Here is a 24,642-nt window from a genome sequence, read left to right as displayed (position 1 = left end):
TTGGTAGTCTCTATATTAACTTTCTAGGCCTGTGTGTGTCTGTGTGTGTGTGTCTCTGTGTGTTATTTATTCCCTTTTTAGGAAGCGGGATGTGGGGCTAGAGGAGAAAGAAACAAATTATTTTCATTTAATCTTTTTTCTCCTCGTACTTATTTAACTGACTGGATCTTTGGAAACAATAAGTATTTTTTATTTAGACATTAGGTAATTGTGTTTTGTAAAGTATTTTACTTGCATTTCAGTTTGCCACTCATATCCTGTCCTTTCTTTTCCTTTCTCTGTTTCCTCAACTCCATCTTTACAGTAGTTTGAGAGAATCAAAACTGCTTCTTTGCTCAAACTGACATCCCTCCCCCCTCAGTGGAGGCCATAACCAATAACACCACTGCCTCACCATGGGTAGGGCTTGAGGTTCATAAAACATCTTTCATATGCTCATTTAAGTAAAATCGATCCCTTGTGCTATAACTTGATATTCTTTTCTCTTATTTATTTGTATACTGCTTTATTAGCCTATCGCATTAGTTGCCAAGCTTTGTTAGTAATCACTTCAGCATGTAACTTTCTAGGCCTGCATCCTTGTTAGACTAGGGTGGGAGAAAAGAAGATAACATTTGTAAATACTTCCTAAACTGGAAAGAGGTGAGGAGGAGAATTAATTTAGTAGAATAGATATTTCTATTTTTGGTAATACTAGCTTAAAGAATATATATACACACACACATGTTTTTTTATGCAAAATTATTGCTAAGTGTAGTTTACTCCAGCGGTCCCCAACCTTTTTGGCACCAGGGACCAGTTTCGTGGAAGACAGTTTTACCACGGACCCGGTGGGGAAGGGGGATGGTTCAGGTGGTAATGTGAGTGACGGGGAGCAGCAAATGAAGCTTCACTTGCTGGCCCGCTGCTCACCTCCTGCTGTGCTACCCAGTTCCTAACAGGCCGCAGACTGGTACTGGTCCGTGGCCTGGAGGTTGGGGACCCCTGGTTTACTACGTAACTTCATGGGTTGGTTTATAAACAAACATTAGTATATATTAAAATACTATTCTTTATTTTAACTGCAACTGTGAAATAATGAAATTGATCTGGTGCCAAACTCATTAGTTCATATCAATCTCTAGTTTTATAATCTCTGAACATATTAACAGGGAAGAAGGAACTGATTGATATTACCAAAGATTATGGTTCTCTGTCACATAGTTTTAAAGAGCTGAAAGTAATTGGCTTTAAAATATTTGGCTGGCAAATGAAAATATCACAAAATCTCTAGAAAAGGAAAGTAATAAGGTAAGGAGTAGAGCTACCGGATACTAAAGCATATTATAAAGCAACAATATTGAAGCAATATGGTAGAAGCCCAAGATTAGATGTATAGATCATTGAAGAATAAAGAAATGCTGTTACTTATACAAATTTGACATACATTAAAGGAGGCACTGTTAAACAGTAGGAAAGGGAATGATTATTTAATAAATGGGGTTGGAATAACTAGTTAGCAATGTCAAGGAAAAATATACTTAGAACCACATCTATACCAGAAATAACAAAATAAATTTCAGATAAACTTAAGTGTGTATAATTAACATATTGAAAATCTAAAAGATAAAAGGACTGAATATTCTATAATTTCTCTGGAATTTCTAAACAATTTGAAAACTGGAAAAGGAAGATAGCAAAGATTAGACTGCACATGCTAATTTGTTTTATTATAACTGTAGCTCTGTGAGCATTATAGGAAAGCATGCCTATTCTATGTTCACAATCTGAAAATTAGTCTTACTTTTTTTTCATACCAGCTGGAAACCTTATGCTTTCTATACTAGTTAATGGAACAGAGAATGCAATTCTTTATCTAAAATTTTATTCTGTAGATGCATTGAAAATTATACAGGAGCTCGTTGTGAAGAGGTTTTTCTCCCAAGCTCCAGCATCCAAACTAAAAGCGACCTGTTTGCAGCTTTCGTGGCATTGGCTGTTCTTCTAGGAACTCTTATCATTGGAGCCCTCTACTTCCTTTGCAGGTAACCAAAATAAAAACATGCTTTTGAAAAGAAAAAGTAATGCATAAAGTAGTTATCCTACTAAATAATCAATATGCCCTTTAGCTCTAGATTATTTTTCCAGATTGTTTTTCTGTTTATAGTTATTTCTCTAATAGAGTTACTGTTATTAAATTTTATTATTTATTTATTTATTTTTGTTATTAAATTAATAAGTCATTTTTGAAAGGATCTTAAGCAGTCTCTATTTATTCTTTGTTACTGTCATCATTATTATTTACCTTGACTTTTCTAAACTAGTAAGGTAGACCCACATTCACTAAAGTCATCATGCCAAAAATACCTAAATATTTGGACTAGGTCTATTTAAAATAGATTTTGTGAAAGAAAAGAAACAATTTAGGCAACGCGCTGTAAATATAAATTTAAGACATATAGTTAATATCTAGGATCAGCTCTTTATTTAATGCCTACTATGTGCTAGACATTGTGCTGATAAGCATAAAGAATATAATAGTGAAGAAAATAGACATGTTCCCTAACTTCATAGAGATTTAAATCAATTTGGAGAGACAGATGAATAGGCAGGCGATTAATTTGAGAAGACTAGTAACTCATAAGACAAAAGGAAAATTTATTCACATGAAACAATGCTATGCACTGAAGATTACTTTCATTCATTAGTTTTGGTCTTCAGCTTTTTCTGAATTTTTGTGAAAATAAGTGAATATAGAATTTATTAAATTTAGGAGTTATCTGGTACCATAACTCTCATTATTAATTAATATTTATTAAATGCACACTGTATGCTATCATAGATATTTGTGCAAATGGAAAATGGAGCTGAGGGTAGTCATAAAAGAGATACAGTGGGCTTGAGAAATTTATATTCTAAGAAAAGTAACATGTAAAATTATATTTCATAAAATCATCATTTCTGAATTACTTTACACCATGGAGTAATAAAAATTGGAGATTGTGCTTTTAAAATATGTGGTATTGGTATTACATATTCTATTCTAAAATATATTATTTAGGCAATCTAATATGTTTTATCTCTCATAATTTTAGCATCTTACTACAGATATAAAAATTTAAATACAAGCTCATTGTGTCAGATTATATTTCCCAAAGATAGCCACAAGAATATCTCTCATTCCTACATGCTCTTCTGCAGTGTGACCTTGCCACTCTTACATTAAGAGGAAGAGTTTATTTCTCTAAATCTTTGAATCTGGGCAGGCATTCAGACTGCTTTGACCACAGAATATTGTGGAAATGGTGCTGTTCTAGTTAAGGGCATAGCCTTTAAATGGCCTGGCAGCTTCCATCTCCTGTCACTCATACTTCTGCTGCTCTTTCACATAATCAGCTACCATGTTGTGAGAACAAAGAACCAGCCTCAGGTGATCTCCCAGCCGACAGCCAGTGTCAACTACCAGCCATTTGAATAAGCCACCTCAGACATCCAGCTCAGCTGAACCTTTAGTTGATCCAGATTTAGCTGCCAGTTGACTGCAACCACAGAGATCCCAAGCAAAAACTGCCCAGCTGTCAACCCACAGAACCATGAGAGATAAATTGTTTTAATCCACTAAATTCAGGTTGATTTGTTATACTGTTACAGATAACCAGAACACCCATGTTTGGAATTAGGTATACTCTTGACTTTAAATCATGTTTGGAAAAAAAATGAATAATGATTTATTATTTTATTCTATCCCTCTAAATATTTTGTTGGTCTAGTATGCTAAGGAGAAGACCAACTGACTAATTCCCTCATTAATCACTCTAGTGCCAGGTTGGAGATATAGCATTTCATGTGTTATTGATTGGATAATAAATACTTTTGTAATATCAATCAGGATCGGCTAGGTAACTATCAACCCTAACAGTTTAGTGGCTTAAAAAAATAAGACTATTTCCCATTCATAGTGTATAATTATTATCATTTGGCAGACCGGCTTTTATAATCATAGTCACTTAAAATCTCAAACTGATGGAGCAGCCACCATCCTGAATGCTGAGGGTTGCTCTGCCAGAGGGTTTCATATTTGAGTTGAAATGATCTGTCTGGCCATGATTCATTGGCCAGAATGAGCTGCATGGTCCTACTTAATTACAAGGGGTACCAGGAAATGCAATTCTACCATATGCCTATAAGGTAGAGAGCTAGAAATACATGTCCTACATAATGACCAAAGGATTTATTAGGAAATCTAATATTCATTCCACTGGGAATTGTTAAGAGGGATTTTTTTTTTTATTCCACAGAGCTTTAACGTTGCTGTAATTGTCTAAAACTGAAACTCCTGTGCAAACCCATTGAGTTTGTGCCATGGTATGTTGTACCCCACAGGTGTTTAATGACACAAAGTTTCAGAGGAGACCTTCTAGAACACAGCAACTCTGCAGGCTTGAGCCAGAATTTAGCAATATTGCTAGTATGAGCAGGCTAAACAATACCTTTTTGGTAGAAAGTATAGATAAAAGAAAAAAGAAAGTACAGTTGACCCTTGAACAACACAGGTTTGAACTGCATGGGCCCACATATATGCAGATTTTTTTCAATAAATACTACAGTACTACATAATCCATGGTTGGCTGAATCCCTGGATGTGGAATCATGGATATGGTGGGCCAACTGTAAAGGGTATACGTGGATTTTCAACTGTGTGGTGGTCAGCACCCCTAACTGCTCATTGTTCAAGGGTCAACTGTATATAAGAACAAGAAAGGACAAAAGGAACCTCCAATCACAAATATTATCTGGTTTGCATCCTGATGCAGTCTGAATGTCTAGGGAAAAAAAGCTAGGAATTTTGAATAATCCAGGCTGGCGGTGCCCCAGGTGGTTGACAGAAACAAATGCAAATTAATTCTTGAAGAACCCACTTTCATCCTTTACCTTAAAAAGTATCTCACAGTATAAAAAGATTACCAAACATATAAGAAAAGAAGCACCATGAGTTAGAACCCACAGAAACAACTGATTGTAAAATCAGATATTCAAAATCTTTACTTTTTGGAAGAATCAGATATGTAATATAAAATACATATGTTTAATATATACCAAGAAATAAATGAGAGGCTTGTAAATAAGCAAATTTGACAAAGACCAAAACAGAACTCTAATACATAAAATATATAATTGTAATTTTTTAAAAGCCAATACATGTCTTAGTTCAATAAAATTTTTTAACCAAGAATATGTTTTTAATAGCAAATTAGACACAATAAAAGATTTAATGAAGTGAAAGATATAGATAAGAAATTACCCAGAAGGTAATTCTGAGAGGAAAAGAAATGGAAAATGTTATAGAGAGGTCAAGAGAAGTCAAGAAAAAGGGAGACCGGAGAGAAAGTATCTAGAAATGTATGATAGAAGAGAGAAAGGGGCAAAGGCAGTATTTGAAAAGGTAATGGCTGAGACCTTTGCAGAACTGATGAAAGTCAACCACAGATTCTAGAAGTCCAACAAATTTCAAGCAGGATAAATAAAAATAAATTTACATACGGGCACAGCCCAGTAAAACTGTAGAATGCTCAAAGAGAAAATTGCAAAAATGTTACAAAAGAATGACAGATTATCTTAAAAAATGCAACAATTTTACTGAAAGCTGGCTGCTCAGTAGGAAAGAAGCAAAACCAGAAGACAGAGCAAGCAATGATATTTTCAGTATCCATTGAAAATAACCATCAACCCCAAATTTCTGTATCACTGAAAACATCTTTCAGGAATGAGGGTAAAATGAAGATACTTTTAATTATTTATTTATTTGTAATTTTATTTATTTTTGGCTGCATTGGGTCTTTGTTGCTGCCTGTGGGCTTTCTCTAGTTGTGGTGAGTGGGGACTACTCTTTGTTGTGGTGCACAGGCTTCTCACTGAGGTGGCTTCTCTCGTTGCCGAGCACGGGCTCTAGACGCACGGGCTTCAGTAGTTGTGGCACGGGGGCCCTAGAGCATGTGGGCTTCAGCAGTTGTGGTGCATGGGCTCAGTAGTTGTGGCACGCAGGCTCTAGGGCACATGGGTTCCAGTAGTTGTGGCACACGGGCTCAGTAGTTGTGGCTCGCGGGCTCCAGAGTGCAGGCTCAGTAGTTGTGCACGGGCTTAGTTGCTCCACGGCATGTGGGGTCTTCCCGGACCAAGGATTGAACCCACGTCCCCTGCACTGGCAGGCAGATTCTCAACCACTGGACCACCAGGGAAGTCCCAAAGATACTTTTAGATAAGCAAAACTTGTAAGAATTTGTCCTCTCATATTTTCAAGCAGGAGGAAATTGATTCTGTATGGTATATTGAGATGCAAGAAAGAAGAAAGATCAGAGAAAGTCATTATGTGAATGAATCAAAACAAATATTATATAAATTTTAACAATAGTACTGTACTATGTCTTTGAAAAGAGGAATTAAAACCCATGATGGCAGGACTTCTCTGGTGGCGCAGTGATTAAGAATCCACCTGCCAATGCAGGGGACACTGGTTCAAGCCCTGGTCTGGGAAGATCTCATGTGCCGCGAAGCAACTAAGCCTGTGCGCCACAACTACTGAGCCTGCTCTCTATAGCCCACTAGCCACAACTACTGAGGTCGTGTGCCACAACTACTGAAGCCCGTGCTCCGTAGAGCCCATGCTCTGCAACAAGAGAAGCCACCACAATGAGAAAGAAGCCTGTGCACCGCAACAAAGAGTAGCCCCCACTCGCCGCAACTAGAGAAAGCCCACACACAGCAACGAAGACCCAATGCAGCCAAAAATAAATAAATTTATTTTTAAAAAGAAACACATGATGGCAATAGCAAATAAGTTGAAAGGATTGTAATTAACCTATACTAAAGGTTTTTAAATGGGAGAAGGATAATATATAGGTTAACGTGAGACCTTGATATATTAGGAATGAACATGTCTAGGGTGACAATTGAAGAAAAAAAATCAAAACACATAATTTCCAAATTAGAGGAAGGACAAAAAGGAATAAAAAATAGTCAATTGATTAAACATAAAGAAAAACAGAGAAAAAAGGATAAATAGAAAGTATGATATAACATGGTAGATTTAAATCTAAATATATCAGTAATTATTTTAAATATAATTGTACTAAAGATTCCAGGTAAAAAACAAAGATTGTCATAATACACCTATTGTTTAAATTCTAAATTCTAGATGTTAAATCCTTCCAGAAAAGAATACAAATAGATTAGGAGTAAAAAGGTCATATAACTATCAGACAAAATAAATGTTATGGTAAAAGATTTAGTTCACTAGGAGGATTTAACAATTTAAAAATGTATGTGCTCTTATAAGCAAAATCTTAAAAAGTATAAATCAAAAATTGAAATACAAAGGAGAAATAAGCAAAACCACCATCACAGTTAAATTTTAATGTATGAGTCTCAGAAATTTATAAGGAGATAAAAATCAGTAAGACTTTATAAGATTTTAACAATGTAATTAACACATTTGATCTAGACATATTCTAGAACACAGTACAAAATTCTTTACAAACTCATACAGAATATTTATGAATATTATTCTGTGCTGGGCAGTAAAACAGTTTTCAACACATTTCAAAGGTTTGGTGTTATACCACATGCTCAGTCTTTAGTGTGATTAAGAGGAAAGTCAGGGACAAGAATAACTATCAAAGACCTTCACATTCGGAAATTAAGAAATACATGTCTGTATAATTCATGGATCAAAAAGCTCACAATGGGGACTTCCCTGGTGGCACAGTGGTTAAGAATCCGCCTGCCAATGCAGGGGACACGGGTTCGAGCCCTGGTCTGGGAAGATCCCACGTGCCGCGGAGCAACTAAGCCCATGTGCCACAACTACTGAGCCCGCGTGCCACAACTACTGAAGCCCGTGCGCCTAGAGCCCGTGCTCCACAAGAGAAGCCCTGCTCGCCACAACTAGAGAAAGCCTTCATGCAGCAACAAAGACCCAACACAGCCAAAAATAAAATATAAATAAATAAATAAATTAAAAAAAAAAAAAAAGCTCACAATGGAAATTGGGAAATATTTTGACTGGAACTATAATGAAAATACTATATAACAAATCTGAGAGATGCAAACAAACCAGCAGAGGAAAACTTATAGCCCTAAATGCTTATATGAGAAAAGAAGAAAGCCTGGAAATAAATAAGCTAAGCATTCATCTCACTAAGTTAGAAAAAGAATAGCAAAATAAATGCCAGGAAACTAGAAGGAAGTAAAAATAAAGAGTAGGAGTTAAAGAAAATAAATGTACAATAGGTGTAATAGAGAGGAACAACAAAGACAAAATTTGGTTCTATGAAAAGATTAATAATATTGACAACTCTCTTTCGAAGCGGGGGAAAGGCACAAATGAATAATATTAGGAATGAATAAAGATATAATAACTCAGGTGCCACAGACATTAAAAAGATCAAATAACCTACACATATCCTCCCATATACTTTAAATCATCTCTGAACACTTAATACAATGTAAATGGTAGGTAAATAGTTGTAAATATGATATAAATACTATGTAAATAGTTGTCAGCATTAGGCAAATTCAAGTTTTGCTTTTTGGAGCTTTCTGTATTCTTTTTTTTCTTTTTCAAATATTTTCGATTTGAGATTGTTTGAATCCACGGATGCAGAACCCTCTGATACAGCAGGTCAACTGTATAACAGAAATGGTATACAGTGCAGTGGGGAAATAATGGACTTTCCAATAAATAGTATTGGCATTACTGTTTATCCACATGGAAGAAACTAAAGTTGGATCTTTGCCTCAAAGCATACCTCAAAATCAGTACCGGTAGATTAAAGACCTAAATGTGAAATGCAAAATGAAAACTCTCAGAAGAACATTTAAAGAATGTCTTTGTGCCCTTGGGGGTGGGGATAGATTTCTGTAACAAGATTCAGGAAGTACAAATTGTAAAACAAATGGCAGATAAATTTGACTATATTAATATTGAAAACTTCTAGTTATCAAAAGACACTATTGAAAAAAAAGCCTAGCTACAAAGTGGGAGAAGATGTTTACAGCATGTGAAAATAGATGCATATATGTCTTGACTATATCATGAACTCCTACAAATCAAGAAAATAGTAAACCTGTAGACAAATGGGAAAAATAAAAAAACTTATAAAAGATGAAGAAAATTCCATAAAATAAACATGAAAAGATGCTCAATCTTCTTAGTCAGGAAACTGCGAATTCAGCCTGCAATTATCTCACCCGTAAGATTGGCAAAACTTTTTTTAAAAACCCAAACAATATAAAATGTGAGATTTTAGAGTTTGAAACAGTTTTGAACACTTTTGATTCAGTTTGCAAATGTCATGTAAAGTTAAAAAAGTATATGTGCTGCAACCAAGCAGTTTCACTTCTGGGTCTGTACCTTACAGAAACTCACACATGTATACCAGGAGTTTATAGTAGAACTATTCATAATAGCAAAAAACTGGAAATTACCAAAGTACCCATCAACAAAAGAATGGACAAATAAGTTGTGGTATGTTATTATAAAAGAATAATATATAAGCAGAAATGAATTACAGTTACACAAATTGACTGGGTGAATCTTAGAAACATAATTTTACATGAAAGAAGCAAGTCACATAAGAAAACATAACTGTATGATCCCATTCATATAAAGTTTAAAACTAGACAAAACTAAATGATGTGTTGGTTAGAGTCACATATATATAATTGGTAAAAGTATATAAAAAAAGTAAGAGACTGGTTAGCACAAAATACAGAATGATGGTTACCTCTGGTGGGGAGAGAAAGGGAAGCAATTAGAGAAGACACACAACATTAATAGCCTGTTTCTAATCTTGTGCTGTGTACATAAGGGTCTATTACTGATTTTTAAACTGGACATAAACATTTTTATCTACTCTTTTCATATGTATGCTTTATTTAAAAATAAGCAACTTTTTGCTGTATACAAAAGTTAAACATTTTCATTTAAAACATTTGGAAAATGAATGTAAATTTAATGAGAAAAATATCATCATTAACATTCTTACAAAAATAATATTGTTGAATAATTTTCAGATAGGGTTGCAATACGCTTCAGATTGTATCTTTTCCATTTTTAAATGACAACACAAGCAGAGGTATTTTTACATGTGTCTTGTCAATATCAAGAGCAGAATTTGAAAAACAACATGAGTAGGTATTGCTTATAGAATCTAGTCGTAAGATTTAGGCTCATGCATACTGACCAGGTGAAATGTATTTGTCTGAAATGTGGTGCTTTCAAGAATTAAAACAAGTCACTGTTTACTGTAGTATTTTTTAGGTCCATCAGTGGTTGAAATTGCTTTAAGCTGAGGGCCTTTTGAAATTTAATAACTAATTAATGCTGTATTTGAATGAGGTCCAAAATGATAACCCACTAATGCTGAACTCCAGGCTAGAACCAATTGTGTTTCACGAGGAGGAATCAGTGTATTTTTAGAAACCACTTTCATTTTGCTATGGTAAAAGTGGTTTTGAATTCATTTTCATTAATGTAAGGTAATATTTTAGGCACTGACTTATTGAAAAAAACTGAAAGCAAGTGTACATTCCAAAATCTTATTTAATATTAAAAGTAGTTTTTTAAAACTCTGTCATGACACCTGAATACAATTAGAACCTATATTAATTGACTCGATGACCAAAAAGATTGATGAACTGCAACCTTAAAAAGGTGCAAATGAGTTTTTCAATAGTTGACTAAAGCCACTCCATGTCACATAAGGGTCCCAACTAATAATGAAAGCTAGCCACTTGAAGAAGAGCACAAAAACATTACACTAAAATACAACAGTTCTGCTGTCTTAAAGGAGGAAGACTAAGTGGCATCATCAGCATCTGAGGTCCCCACAGATGACCTACCTGCCCTGGTGGATTTGTTAAATAATGGGGCATGGTTTTAGGGAAGCTCTGGCAGTTTCAGAGAGTTGTGGAAAAGAAAATGTACCTCCACATATTCAACTTAAAACTTTCTTTCCGGTTTTCCACTTACCCATTTTCCATTTGTGTGTTTCTTTCCTCTTTACTGTCAGGAAGGGCCACCTTCAGAGGGCCAATTCGATCCAGTATGATATCAGCCTGGTAGAGACAAGTAGTACCAGTGTCCACCACAGTGAGTAAATTCAAAATGAAGTGCTTATTTTAAAGCCCTAGATTAGATGGTGGTTATTACATGGGATTTGGATCTATCCAAAAAATGGTTGACCCCAAAATTTTTTCTATGGGTTTTTCATGTGAAGATGAATTTCTTACTAGCTATGTGACACAAGTCACCTTTTTTCGCCAAAGAAAACCATGTTATCTCAATATGTGAAATTACGATGTTAGCTATAATGTGTTACACAGATTACTGTAAGGGACTGATTTCTCCAGAAGTAATTTGAAGTGGGCTGGTACACAGGGAGGAGGAGGAGGAGGATTTTTACCTACACGTATAGGCAAATCTTTGGGAAGCTTGTAGGTCAGTTCATGTTTTAAAAGTATCGTGAGACTTCTGCTTCTGACCAAGATGGAGTAACAGGGCCTGGATTTACCTACTACTTGAAACAATTAAAAAATGGACATTATACATTAAGCAGTGGTTTTCAAGACATTGGACGACAGGAGACAAAGGATCATGATCCCCAAGAGACGGGAAACAGTTGAGATGAGCCAATGATTGCCTCAGATTATTGCCTTGAAGGAGTTTCCAGGCTGTGGCACAGGGGTTTGGGGGGATGGCCCAGGCCGAGCTTGGTAGATTCCCTGAATTGAGAAGATGAAGCTGAGAATCCAGAAAGATCAATGTGGCTATAGTTCACTGAATGGAGTACTGGAAAAGAGAGAGCTGCAAAGAGAGAGAATTTCAGAGATCTTCAGTTCAAGTATTCAGCTGAGTAATAATCAGCACATATATAGTAGGAAAATACTTGAGGTTAGGGTATGAATTACCTGAAGAGATTAGAGGTACCCAGTACTCACACAAGGCTAGGAAAAGTACCTGTTCCCAATAATAAGACTAAAAATCCTAATTATTCATTGGGTAATAGGTAGAGTACACAGAAGAGTATTTCCCCAGTAGTGGGGAATAATTAGCCCTAGATTGAGCACTGCTCCAGTCCTGCCTAACAAACCTTAAAAGCAAGAACTGAAAGAATCAAATTGTTTCCAAATAACTGCATCTGAGATCAAAGCTCAATAATACAAAAAAAAAATCCAATACCCAACAGGTAAAATTCACATATCTAACATCCAATCAAAAATTACAAACCTGTTAGTTTAACATACGAAAATCAGTCAATGTGATACACCACGTTAATAGAATGAAAGTTAAAAACCACATCATCACAGTAGATGCAGAAAAAGCATTTGACAAAGTTTGACATCCATTCATGATAAAAACTCTCAACAAAATAGGTATAAAAAGATACTTCCTCAACACAATAAAGGCCATTTATGAAAATCCCACAGCTAACATCATTATCAATGGGGAAAAACTGTAAGCTTTTTCTCTAAGATTCAGTATAAGGCAAGGATGCCCACTCTCACAAGTTCTATTCAACATAGTACTGGAAGTACTAGCAAGAGCAATCAGACAAAGAAAAGAAGAGAAAGGAAAAAACATCCCGATATGAAAGGAAGAAGTTAAATTATCTCTGTTTGCAGATGACATGATCATATATGTAGAAAACCCTAAACACTCATTAATAAACTGTTAGAACAAATAAATGAATTCAGTAAAGTTGCAGGATACAAAAATCAGCATATAAAAATCAGTTGCATTTCTCTACACAAACAGTGATCTATACAAAAAGGAAATCAAGAAAACAATCCTATCTTCAGTAGCGTCAAAATGAATAAAATATTTAGGAATAAATTTAACCAAGGAGGTGAAAGATCTGTACAATGAAAACCATACAATTCCAATAGCATTTTTCACAGAAATAGAAAAAACAATCCTAAAATTTGTATGAAACCACAAAAGACTCTGAATAGCCAAAGCAATCTTGCAAAAGAGGAGAGTTGGAGGCAACATACTTCCTGGTTTCAAATTATATTACAGAGCTACAGTAATCAAGGCAGTATGGTACTGGCATAAAAAGAAACACATAGATAATGGAACAGAATTGAGAAACCAGAAATAAATCCCATCATGTACAGTCAATGAATTTTTGACAAGAGTGCCAAGAATATACAAAGGATAGTCTTCTCAATAAATGGTGTTGGGAGAATTGGATAGCCACATAGAAAAGAATGAAATTGGACCACTATAGTGCATCACACACAAATATCAACTCAGAATGAATTAAATACTTACATGCAGGACCTGAACCATAAAACTCCTAGAAGGAAATATAGGGAAAAAGCTCCTTGGCATTTGCAATGATTTTTTGGATATGACACCAAAAGCTCAGGCAACAAAAGCAAAAATAAACAAGAGGGACTACATCAAACTAAAAATCTTCACACAGCAAAAGAAATAATCAACAAAATGAGAATGCAACCTAAGGAATGGGAGAAAATATTTGCAAACATATATCAGAAAAGGGGTTAAAACCCAAAATAAATAAGGAACTCATACAACTCAATAGCAAAAAAACCAACCAACCCAGTTTTAAAATGGGCCTCTCCAGCATGCTAAGCTCATTCTTTGAGTTCTCAGAGAAATGTATGTGGAATGCCTTTTTACCCCTATAATTCTAAATAAATGAAATATTAAAATAACGGTTTATAAAGCAGTCAAATGGGATTTTAAGTGTAGGATTTCTTATGAGTTAATCGCAAGTTTTATTTTTTTTAAACCTTAAGTTCAAGTAAGATTCCTCTCTCTTCTTACTGAGTGTCATAGGACCAATTACATCTTAATACATAAGCCCATGAAGGAGACAAAAAATTTCCCAGAGTTTCCAGAAATTAGTTTTTTCCTTTGTGTATGTGACCAAAAAGGAGGAGAGGAGCAAAGGACCTGAATGGACATTTTTCCAAAGGAGACATACAAATAGCTAACAAGTATATGAAAGGTATTCACTATCATTAATCATCAGGGAAATGCAAATCAAAACCACAATGAAATATTACCTCATGACTATTATCAAAAAGATAAAAGATAAGTGTTGGCAAGGATGTTGGAAAAAAAGGAAACTTTGTACACTGTTGGTGGGAATGTAAATTGGTTAAGCCATTGTAGAAAATGTTATGGAGGTTCCTCAAAAAATTAAAAATAGGACTACCATATAATCCAGCAATCCCTCTTCTGGGTATATACCCAAAGGAAATGAAATCAGTACCTCAAAGAGATTGCTGTGCTCCCATGTTTATTGCAGCATTATTTATAATAGCCAAGATATGAAAACAACCTGTGTCCATCAATGGATGAATGGATAAAGAAATGGTGGTATATACAACGAAATATTACTCAGCCTTTAAAAAGGAGATCCTGCCATTTGCAACAACATGAATGGACCTGCAGGACAGTGTGCTAAGTGAAATAAGCCAGACAAAGAAAGAAAAATACCGCAGGACCTCATTTATATGTTTTTTTTAATCTTTTTTTTTTTTTGGCCACACCGCGCGGCTTGCAGGATCTTAGTTCCCCGACCAGGGATCGAACCCGCGCCCCCTGCGGTGGAAGTGCAGAGTCCTAACCACTGGACCGCCAGGGAAGTCCCACATTTATATGTTTTACCTACAAAAAGTTACACAGAACAGAGAGTAGAAGAAGGGTGGTTATGGGGGTAAGGAAGTGGGAGAAGTGGGGAGACGCTGGTCAAAAGGTTGCAAAGTTGTGGTTATGTAGGGATGAATAAATGAAGAAATCTAAAGTACAACATGATGACTGTAGTTAATCATACTATATTGTATACTGGGAATTTGTTAACATGTATATTTGTTACATGTATATGTAAAAAAATAAAATTGAGTAGTGGAAATCACCCAAGCTGAACAGAAAAAAGAAGAAAAGATTTTTAAATCAGGATAGTTTGAGACCTTTGGGACAACATCAAGAGTACTAACATCCACATTATAGAGGTCTCAGAAATTGAGAAGAGAGAGAGAAAGGGGCAGAGAATTTATTTGAAGAAATAATAGTTGAAAACTTCCCTAACCTAGGAAAGGAAACACATCCAGGTCCAGGAAGCACAGAGAGTCCCACACAAGATGAACCCAAAGAGGTCCACACCAAGACACACTGTAATTAAAAATGGCAAAAAATTAAAGGTTAAGAGAGAATCTTAAAAGCAGTGAGGGAAAAACAACTAGCGATGTACAAAGGAACTCATAACACTGTCAGCTGACTTCTCAGCAGAAACTTTGCAGGTCAGAAGGGAACAGCACAGTATGTTCAGTGTGAGGAAAGGAAAAAACCTACAACCAAGAATACTCTACCCAGGAAGGAGAGATAAAGAGTTTTTCAGACAAGCCAAAGCTGAGAGTTCAGCACCACTAAACTGGCTTTACAAGAAATGTTAAAGGGACTTACATAAGCAGAAAAGAAGAAACCACAGCTAGAAATATAAAAATTACAAAAGGAAGAATCTATAAAAACAGACTCATAGATGCAGAGAACAAATGGGTGGTTGCCAGAAAGGAGGGATGGTGGACAAAATAGGTGAAGGGGATTTAGAGGTACAAACCTCCAGTTATATAAGTCATGGGGATGTAACATATGGCATAAGGAATATGATCAATAATATTATAATAACTTTGTATGGGACAGATGAACTAGACTTATTATTTCATAATGTATGCAGATGTCAAATCATTATGTAGGACACCTGAAACTAAAATAATATTGTACATCAACTATATTTCAATTTAAAAAAAGAAGAAATAAATAGTATAGCTACTGTGGAAAACAGTTTAGCAGTTTCTTAAAGAGTTAAACATAAATTTATCTTAATATCCAGCAATCCCATCCCTAGATAACAACCCACAATAAATGAAAACATATGTCTACACAAAGACTTGAATGTCCATAGTGGCAATATTCATAATAAACCCAAAGTGGAAATAATCTAAATATTCATCAACTAGATATGGTATGTCCATAAAATGGAATACTATTCAGCCACAAAAAGGGACAAAGTATTGACACACGCTGTAACATGGATAAATCTCCATTATGCTAAGTGATACCAGCCACAAAAGACCACAGATTGCATGCTTGCACTTATATTAAGGTTAATGCTATAACATGGATGAACCTTGAAGATACTATGCAAGTGGTTGCCTAGGGTTGAGTTTGGAATGGGAAGTGACTGCAAAAAAATTAAACATAGAATCACTATATGATCCAGCAATTCCACTTCAGGGTATATACATAAGTGAATCCAAGTCAGGAGCTCAAATAGTTATTTGTATACCACTGTTCACAGAAGCATTATTCACAATAGCCAAAAGATGGAAACCACCCAAATGTCCATCAAGGAATGAATTGACTGGACAGCTGCATGTAAATCAATGAAGTTAGAACACACCCTCATACCATACACAAAAATAAACTCTAAATGGCTTAAAGACTTAAACATAGGACATGACATCATAAAACTCCTAGAAGAGAACATAGGCAAAACATTCTCTGACATAAATTGTACCAAGGTTTTCTTAGGTCAGTCTCCCAAAGCAATAGAAATAAAAGCAAAGGTAAACAAATGGGACCTAATCAAACTTATAAGCTTTTGCACAGCAAAGGAAACCATAAACAGAACAAAGAGACAACTCACGGAATGGGAGAAATATTTGCAAATGATGCAACCAACAAGGGCTTAATCTCTAAAATATACAAACAGCTCATACAACTCAACAAAAACCAAACAGCCCAATCAAAAAATAGCAGAAGAACTAAATAGACATTTCTCCAAAGAAGACATACAGACGGCCAACAGGTACATGAAAAGATGCTCAACGTCTCTAATTATTAGAGAAATGCAAATCAAAACTACAATGAGGTATCACCTCATACTGGTCAGACTGGCCATCATTAAAAAGTCTACAAGTAACAAATGCTGGAGAGGGTGTGGAGAAAAGCAAACCCTCCTACACTGTTGGTGGGAATGTAAACTGGTGCAGCCACTATGGAAAACGGAGTTTCCTCAAAAAGCTAAAAACAGAGCTGCCATATAATCCAGCAATCCCACTCCTGGGCATATATTCAGACAAAACTATAATTCGAAAAGATACATGCACCCCTATGTTCACAGCAGCACTAGTCACAACAGCCAAGACATGGAAACAACCTAAATATCCACTGACAGATGAATAGGTAAAGAAGATGTTGTACATATATACAATGGAATACTACTCAGCCATGAAAAAAGAATGAAATAATGCTGTTTGCAGCAACATGGATGGATCTAGAGATTATCATACTAAGCGAAGTAAGTAGAAAGACAAATACCATGTGATACCACTTATATGAGGAATCTAAAATATAACACAAATAAACTTATCTATGAAACAGAAACAGACTCAGAGACATAGAGAACAGACTTGTGGTTACCAGGGGATGGGGGTGGGGGAGGGATGGAGTGGGAATTTGGGGTTAGGAGATGCAACCTGTTATATATAGAATAGATAACAACAAGGTCCTACTGTATAGCATAGGGAACTATATTCAATATCCTGTGATGAACCATAATGGAAAAGAATATTTTTAAAAAGATTGTATACATATGTATAATGGAATCACTTTGCTGTACAGCAGAAATTAACACAACGTTGTAAATCAACTATACTTAAATAAAACATTTTTAAAAAAATGAATGAATTGATAAACGCAAAGTGGTACATAAATACAATGGAATATTATTTAGCCTTAAAAAGGAATCAAATTCTGATTCATGCTACAACATGGATGAACTTTCAAGACAGTATGCTAAGTGAAATAAGCCAAACACAAAAGATAAGTATTACATGATTTCACTTATTTGAAGTATCTAGAGTAATCAAATTCATAGAGACAGAAAGTAAAATGGTTGTACAGGGGCTAAGAGTAGGAGAATGGGGAGTTATTTAATGACTACAGTTTCAGTGTGGGATTATGAAAAAGTTTTGGAGATGCATGGTGGTGATGATTGTACAACAGTGTGGAACTGAACTGTACAGTTAAAAATGGTTAAAATGGTAAATCTTATTATGTATATTTCACAATAAAAAGCCAGAAAGAGATGCTGTTATTAAATGATACTGTCAGATGATTCATTTTAATATGCTCAAAATTAACTTTTGAGTTATCAAGAGATTGAGATGTGTTCCTCTACTTTGTAATTGAGTGAAATCATGTATTTTAATGGTTTGGTGAGTTTGTTGATTTTTGCTAAATTTGTAATGATATTGTCTGGAACTACATTCATTTGTAAAATGCCTGATGGTAAAGTAACCAGTGAAGAAATTCTCAGAGAACTGAAAATTTATTATTGAGCATGGTTTTAACTGGGAATATTAACACAAGTAAGGCTAAGTCTGACAGAAAAAAATGTAGGAATGGTTGACTGCCAGTAATGCTTGAATGCACAAGTATCCGTGTTTGTAATTCACCAGTAACATCTCTCTTCAAAAGGTTTGCCTCTTAATTTTTTTTTCAGAATGTTCAATGGGATGGTAAAAACTCAATTATTTTTTAGAAAATATACACACATAAAAAACAAGTTGACCTCTTCCTGTTTATAATAAAATAGAAGCTACCTTGGAGCCTTTCCACACAGAGGTACTCTGGTTTCATTGAGAAAAGAGTTTTGGAACTCAAGTATTAAATTGCTGCTTTCTTTTAATGGAGGCAAAAAAGATGTCACAACAGAGGGTAAAAATCTAGATAAGGTATTGGGCATAGCTCACAAAATTAGCTGACTGACCACTTATTTTTTCAAGGTCAAACAGTCTATCAGTAACTGCAAGGCCATTACTTTAAGAAAAGCAAAAAGAAATGCCTTTTACTGCATGTGACAAGATCTGTGTCATGAAAATAAAGTTGATCACGGGGACTGGGAATTGCTTAATGCTATTAGCTCGTATTTGTTATGAAAATCACAGCATGATGGTACATTCTATTTTAAATTTTATTAATGACCTGCTTTCACCAGGGAACTCCTCTTGCCACCACACCATAAAGCTTTATTCATTTTATCACTCCCTTCTGATAGGTTTGTTCGTGTCACCCTGTGTGCCTCTGGAATATAAACCTCCCTAGGCAATCTTTTCAATTCGTTCATTAAGTAAACCTACAGCCTAAAGTCCTAGCATACATTTAGATTGTGATTATGTATCCCTATTGCAATAATGCAATTATTCTTATAAGTTCTGAAAGTGCAGCTCTTCAAATGAAAAGCAAGCAGTGTAATATGTAATCATGAACATCAGGTGTCTGTAGGTGCCAGGCACTGTGATTGATATTTCATATCGGAGAAGGAGAACTCAAAATTTTAAGTCTTAACACCCATTGTGAGGCAGGTGGTATTATTCTCACTCTACAAAAGAGAAAACTGAGGCTTAGAGAGGTTAAGATCAAGATCACACATCAGAAGGTGGTAGGACAAGGATTTAAACCCCAAGTTTTTTTTTTTTTTAATTTTGTTTGTTTTTTTACTTATTTATTTTTGGCTGTGTTGGGTCTTCATTTCTGTGCGAGGGCTTTCTCTAGCTGTGGCGAGCGGGGGCCACTCTTCATCGCGGTGCGCGGGCCTCTCACTGTCGCGGCCTCCCTTGTTGCAGAGCACAAGCTCCAGACGCGCAGGCTCGGTAGTTGTGGCTCACGGGCCTAGTTGCTCCGCAGCATATGGGATCTTCCCAGACCAGGGCTCGAACCCGTATCCCCTGCATTGGCAGGCAGATTCTCAACCACTGCGCCACCAGGGAAGCCCCCAAGTTTTTTGTACTGCACTTATGCTTCCACAGATATGGGTTAGACTTAGGGCTCATCGGCTATGGAGGGAATTGTCCCTACATTAAATAGTCCTAGCTAGCCACAGGGTTTTTTGTTTTGGTTTGGTTTGGTTTTTAGTCCTGATTTTTGTTGTTTTGTTTTGTTTTTGCTACTTTCTTGTTTTGCCATCAGTTATTAATTTTTATTGCCGTTAGAATGACTCACTCTAGCAATCTTTTCCCCTTACTCTCTTTATCATTTGTAGTATCTTTAAAAAAAATTCACCAGGTTTGTTAGAACTTCAGGTAACAGAAAACAGGCAGTGAGGAAAGGCAGGGACACTTTCTTCTGTGAGATCTGAATGGAGGTGCTGACACAACTCTTCTGTGTGCTGAGGAGCGTTGTGTGGCTTATTTGTATGTTCTAGGCTAGTTCACCTCAACTCTTCATATCACAAACAGAAGGGGTGGATGAATATGTGTGAATAAAATAAAGATGTGTTGGCAGGTGTGCATATAAAGAAAAATTGAGATGGAGAAAACATCTTAATTCTTATTTTCTATAGGTCATGGAGAACATTGAAGAAATATCACAGTGAACCCAAATCACTGCTTTTTTGTTACAAAGGCAGAAAATGAAACACCAAAAGGTAAAAGAAATTAAACAAGTTAATCCTTCTTTGTTCTCTAAATAAGACTGAAAGTTATCATACCCTGAAACACAGTCTGTCCTATTGCAAGGTATGTGTGTTTCTGTCACGTATATTATTAGTTCATTTGCAGTCGGTAAATAGGGGAGTAATATTAATCCTATGTGAAAGTTGCATTGGTCAAACATGATTTTTCCCAGTAAGCTAATGTGTTGGGGCATCCAGAGGCAAACTTTCTCACAGCTAAGGAGAAACTTTTAGCAATGTATGAAGACCCTAAGAGAAAAGATGAAAATCCTAATTAAGGGCAAGGAGTGGCTTTAGTGGCTTTCACTGTGTTAAGCTGTCTGGGAAAGCTGCAAGTACAGGTAAGGCATGAAGACATTTCACCCGGTGATTAGAAAAAAAGCATTGATTGATGAAGGTGAAACCACACAACTTGTCTCAGGACTTAATGACTCACAGGTTCTTTATGTCTGTGCAGAAGGAATTCGGTGAGGGACAAAGTGGGAGGTAAGAAGTGGATTTATTAGTATAGGATGCTTGTGAAGGATACAAGTGGGCAAGCAAGAGAGCTCTGCCCCAAGAACTAAGTGGGCTACGTTTTTATAATCAAAGGAAAAGTGGGAAGTGGGAGAAGACCACCTTCTTCCACATTCTTTGAGTAGACATCACGCTTACATCACTAGCTCCTCCTTTGGGTGGGGCAGAGGAGTTTTTGACCCTATTTGGTCAAACGGGGACTGTCATGGTGCTATTCAAATCAGCAGAAGGGTGGTAACATAGACTAAAATATGTTAAATCATCTCAGATTTCAGTATGAGGGTCTTCTACTTTGGAATGCCACCTTTCCCCTGTATTCCTGTCCTTGGTACATGCTCAGGTGCATGTCCTAAAGATCATTATCTTGCTGACCTTGACCAGCAGGCTGTAGGCCTTGTTTTTTCACTTAATGGCCTGGGGCATATCTCATGCTTTTATTGCATGGTTTCATTGTTAAGACCTGTTTTGTTTCATAGTGTTCTGATTGCTTTCTTGAGTGTTCATTAGCTTACAATGGTCTCCCGAAGTTCCCTTTGTGTTTATAATCCCCTAGTGGGACTTCTAAAACTACCTGTGTAACTATCCTGCTCTATCCCTATCATTGGCAGCTACCTTTAGATCATATTTTTAATATATTGATGAAAATCGTTTCTCTATGAGAAGCAATTGATTTCAAGGATCTATATCTGAAAGAAACACAAGCCCAAAAGTTTAAGTATACTGAAGACGGACTAATTTGCAGTGCAGATACTAGTGGAAATTTAGGATTCTAGTTTTTGTTACTGCTCAGGTTACAAAATTCCAAACTTATTTTCCCCAAAAGGCTTTTAATTTTAGGGCATGATTTTGCAGAATGTGAGGTTTTCACCTTATTAGGAGCAAAATAAAGAATTCATTAGGCCAGAACAGTTTCTTCAGTTTTTCCAACTGTGTAGTTACCCTGAAATATAATAGAAAAAAACCAATGGCAACTTTCAGGACGTATGAAGAGTTGTGGAGTAGCTTGGAGCAGTGGGAGTTCTGAACACCAAAGGTCTAGGCTAGTAAATGGTTGAGGCAGAGGAGCAAGCTCTGGCCAAACGTAACAGCCCACCTGTGAACAACTTCCCCTTCAAGCCAGTTTCTCCACATCCTTGCCAACACTTGTTTTTGTTTGTTTGTTGGTTTGAATAGCCATCCTAATAGGTGTGAAGTGGTATCTCATTGTGGTTTTGATTTGCATTTCCCTAATTAGTGATGTTTAGCATCTTTTCATGTGCTTATTGGTCATCTGTATATCTTCTTTGGATACCTGCCTATTCAAGTCCTTTGCTTATTTTGAACTAGGTTGTCTCTTGTTGCTGTTGTTGCATTTTAGTTCTTCAAATATTCTGGTTATTAATCCCTCAGTCGGTACACACTGACTTTTCCCAACAGTCTAGCCCAGTGTGAGCACTGTGAATTGAATCTGTCACTAGTGCCACTGATTCATTCATTTGCTCATTCATTTACCCATCATTCACTTACAACTAATACATATGAGCTTGAGACACTAGAGTATACAAAACGAAAAACCCTCATCGAATTTTTTAACAGACTATTTTTTTAAAAGTTACAGATTTATAGAATGATTGAGAAGACAGTGCAGAGTTCCCATATACTTCCCTCTCCCATACAGTTTTCCCTACTATTAAACATCTATGTAAAACGTACTAGTGTGCTACATTTGCTAATATAAATGAAACAATTATAAATTAAATGAAACAAATGAAACGTTAACAAAAGTCTATAGTTTACATTAAGGCTCCTCTTTTTGTTATAGTTTTATGGATTTTGACAAATGCATCATTTTATGTGTCCACCACTACAGTATCATGTTGAATAATTTCACCACCCTAAAAATCTCCTCTGCTCCATCTACTCACCCTTCCCAATCTCACAGTGATAACCACTAATCCCTTTACTATCTCTATAGTTTTCCAGAATGTCATATAGTTGGAGTCATACAGTATGTAGCCTTTTCAGACTGTCTTCTTTCACTTAGCCATATACAAATTAACCTTCCTCTGTGTCTTGTGGCTTGATAACCTTTTTTTTTTTTAATAGCTAGGATATATGACTTTTTTTGGTGGTTTAAAGAAGTTTTTATGGTAGAAAAACATACATAAGATGTTCCATTTTTACATATACAATTCAGTGGCATTAATTATATTCACACTGGTGCAACCATCACCACCATCCATCTCCAGAACTTTCTCATCATCCCATACTGAACACTGTACCCATTAAGCAGTAACTCCCCATTCCTTCACTCAACACCCTGGTAGCCAACATTCTACTTTAAGTATTTAAATATTCTCAGTACTTCATGTAAGTAGAATCATGTATTTGTCCTTTTGTGTGTGGCTTATTTCACTTACCATGTCTGCAGGGTTCATCAGCACTATAGTATGTATCCAAATTTCATTCCTTTGTATGACTGAATAATATTCCACTGTATGTATCTACCACATTTTGCTTATTCATTCATCAATGAACATGAGTCATTTCACCTTTTGGCTACTGAGATAATGCTTCCATGAACATACATGTGCAAGTATCTCTTCAAGCCCCTGTTTTCTGTTCTTTTGTATAAATACCCAGAAGTGGAATTGCTGAATCAAATGCTAATTCTGTATTTAATTTTTTGAGGAACTGCCATACTGTTTTCTACAGCAGCTATACCACTTTATATTCCTAGCAGCAATACACAAAAGTTCCAGTTTCTCCACATACTTGTCAACACTTTTTTTTCCCCCAATAATAGCCACCCTAATGGGTATGAAGTGGTATTTCATCATGGTTTTGATTTGCATTTCCCAAATGGTTAGTGATGTTGAGCATTTTTTCACGTGCTTATTGGCCATTCTGTATCTTCTTTGGATACCTGTCTATTCAAGTCCTTTGCCCAGTTTTGATTTGGGTTGTCTCATTGCTGTTGTTGCATTTTAGTAGTTTTTTATATATTAATGGATATTAATCCCTCATCAGATATGTGATTTGCAAATATTTTCTCCCATTCTGTGGATTGCTTTTTTCACTCTGTTGATAGTGTCCTTTGATACATAAATGTTTAATTTTTGATGAAGCCCAGTTTGTCTGTTTTTTCTTCTGATGCCTATGACTTTGGTGTCATATCCAAGAAATCACTGCCAAATCCAAAGTCCTGAAACTTTTCCCCTGTTTTCTTCTAAGAGTGGAGTTAAGTCTTAGGTTTAGGTCTTTGATCCATTTGAATTAATTTTTCTATATGGTGTAAGATAAAAATCCAACTTCATTCTTTTGCATGTGGATATCCTATTTTCCCAACACCATTTGTTGGAAACACTGTCCTTTCCCATTAAATGGTCTTGGTGCACTTCCCCCAAATCATTTGACCATATATGTGAGGATTTCTGGATTCTTTATTCTTTGATTATTGTAGCTTTGCAGTAAAATTTGAAATCAGGAAGTGTGAGCCTTCCATCTTGAATCTTTTTCAAGATTGTTTTGGCTATTTGGGGATCCTAGATATTCTGCTTATTTTTCTATTTCTGTAAAAAATGTCATTGAGATTTTGAAGTGGATTACATTGAATCTG

General features: G+C 35.7%; 1 protein-coding gene across 7 annotated transcripts in view; it reads left to right on the top strand.

Annotated features, from left to right (window-relative positions):
• Nucleotides 1-24,642, top strand: part of NRG4 (neuregulin 4) — a 127,846-nt gene that overhangs the window by 97,120 nt on the left and 6,084 nt on the right. For all 7 annotated transcript variants that reach the window (XM_036841642.1, XM_036841640.1, XM_036841638.1 and 4 more), the window contains 3 exons: nucleotides 1,870-2,024; nucleotides 11,049-11,128; nucleotides 20,418-20,501. In XM_036841642.1, the coding sequence (XP_036697537.1) occupies nucleotides 1,870-2,024; nucleotides 11,049-11,128; nucleotides 20,418-20,434 (252 nt within the window). In that variant the 3' untranslated portion in view covers nucleotides 20,435-20,501. The remainder of the gene's footprint in view (nucleotides 1-1,869; nucleotides 2,025-11,048; nucleotides 11,129-20,417; nucleotides 20,502-24,642) is intronic.

The sequence above is a fragment of the Balaenoptera musculus genome, chromosome 2 (genome assembly GCF_009873245.2).
Source record: "Balaenoptera musculus isolate JJ_BM4_2016_0621 chromosome 2, mBalMus1.pri.v3, whole genome shotgun sequence".
Lineage (NCBI taxonomy): Eukaryota > Metazoa > Chordata > Mammalia > Artiodactyla > Balaenopteridae > Balaenoptera > Balaenoptera musculus.
Note: the sequence above shows the minus strand (reverse complement) of the source record. Positions and strands in the feature narration are given on the sequence as shown.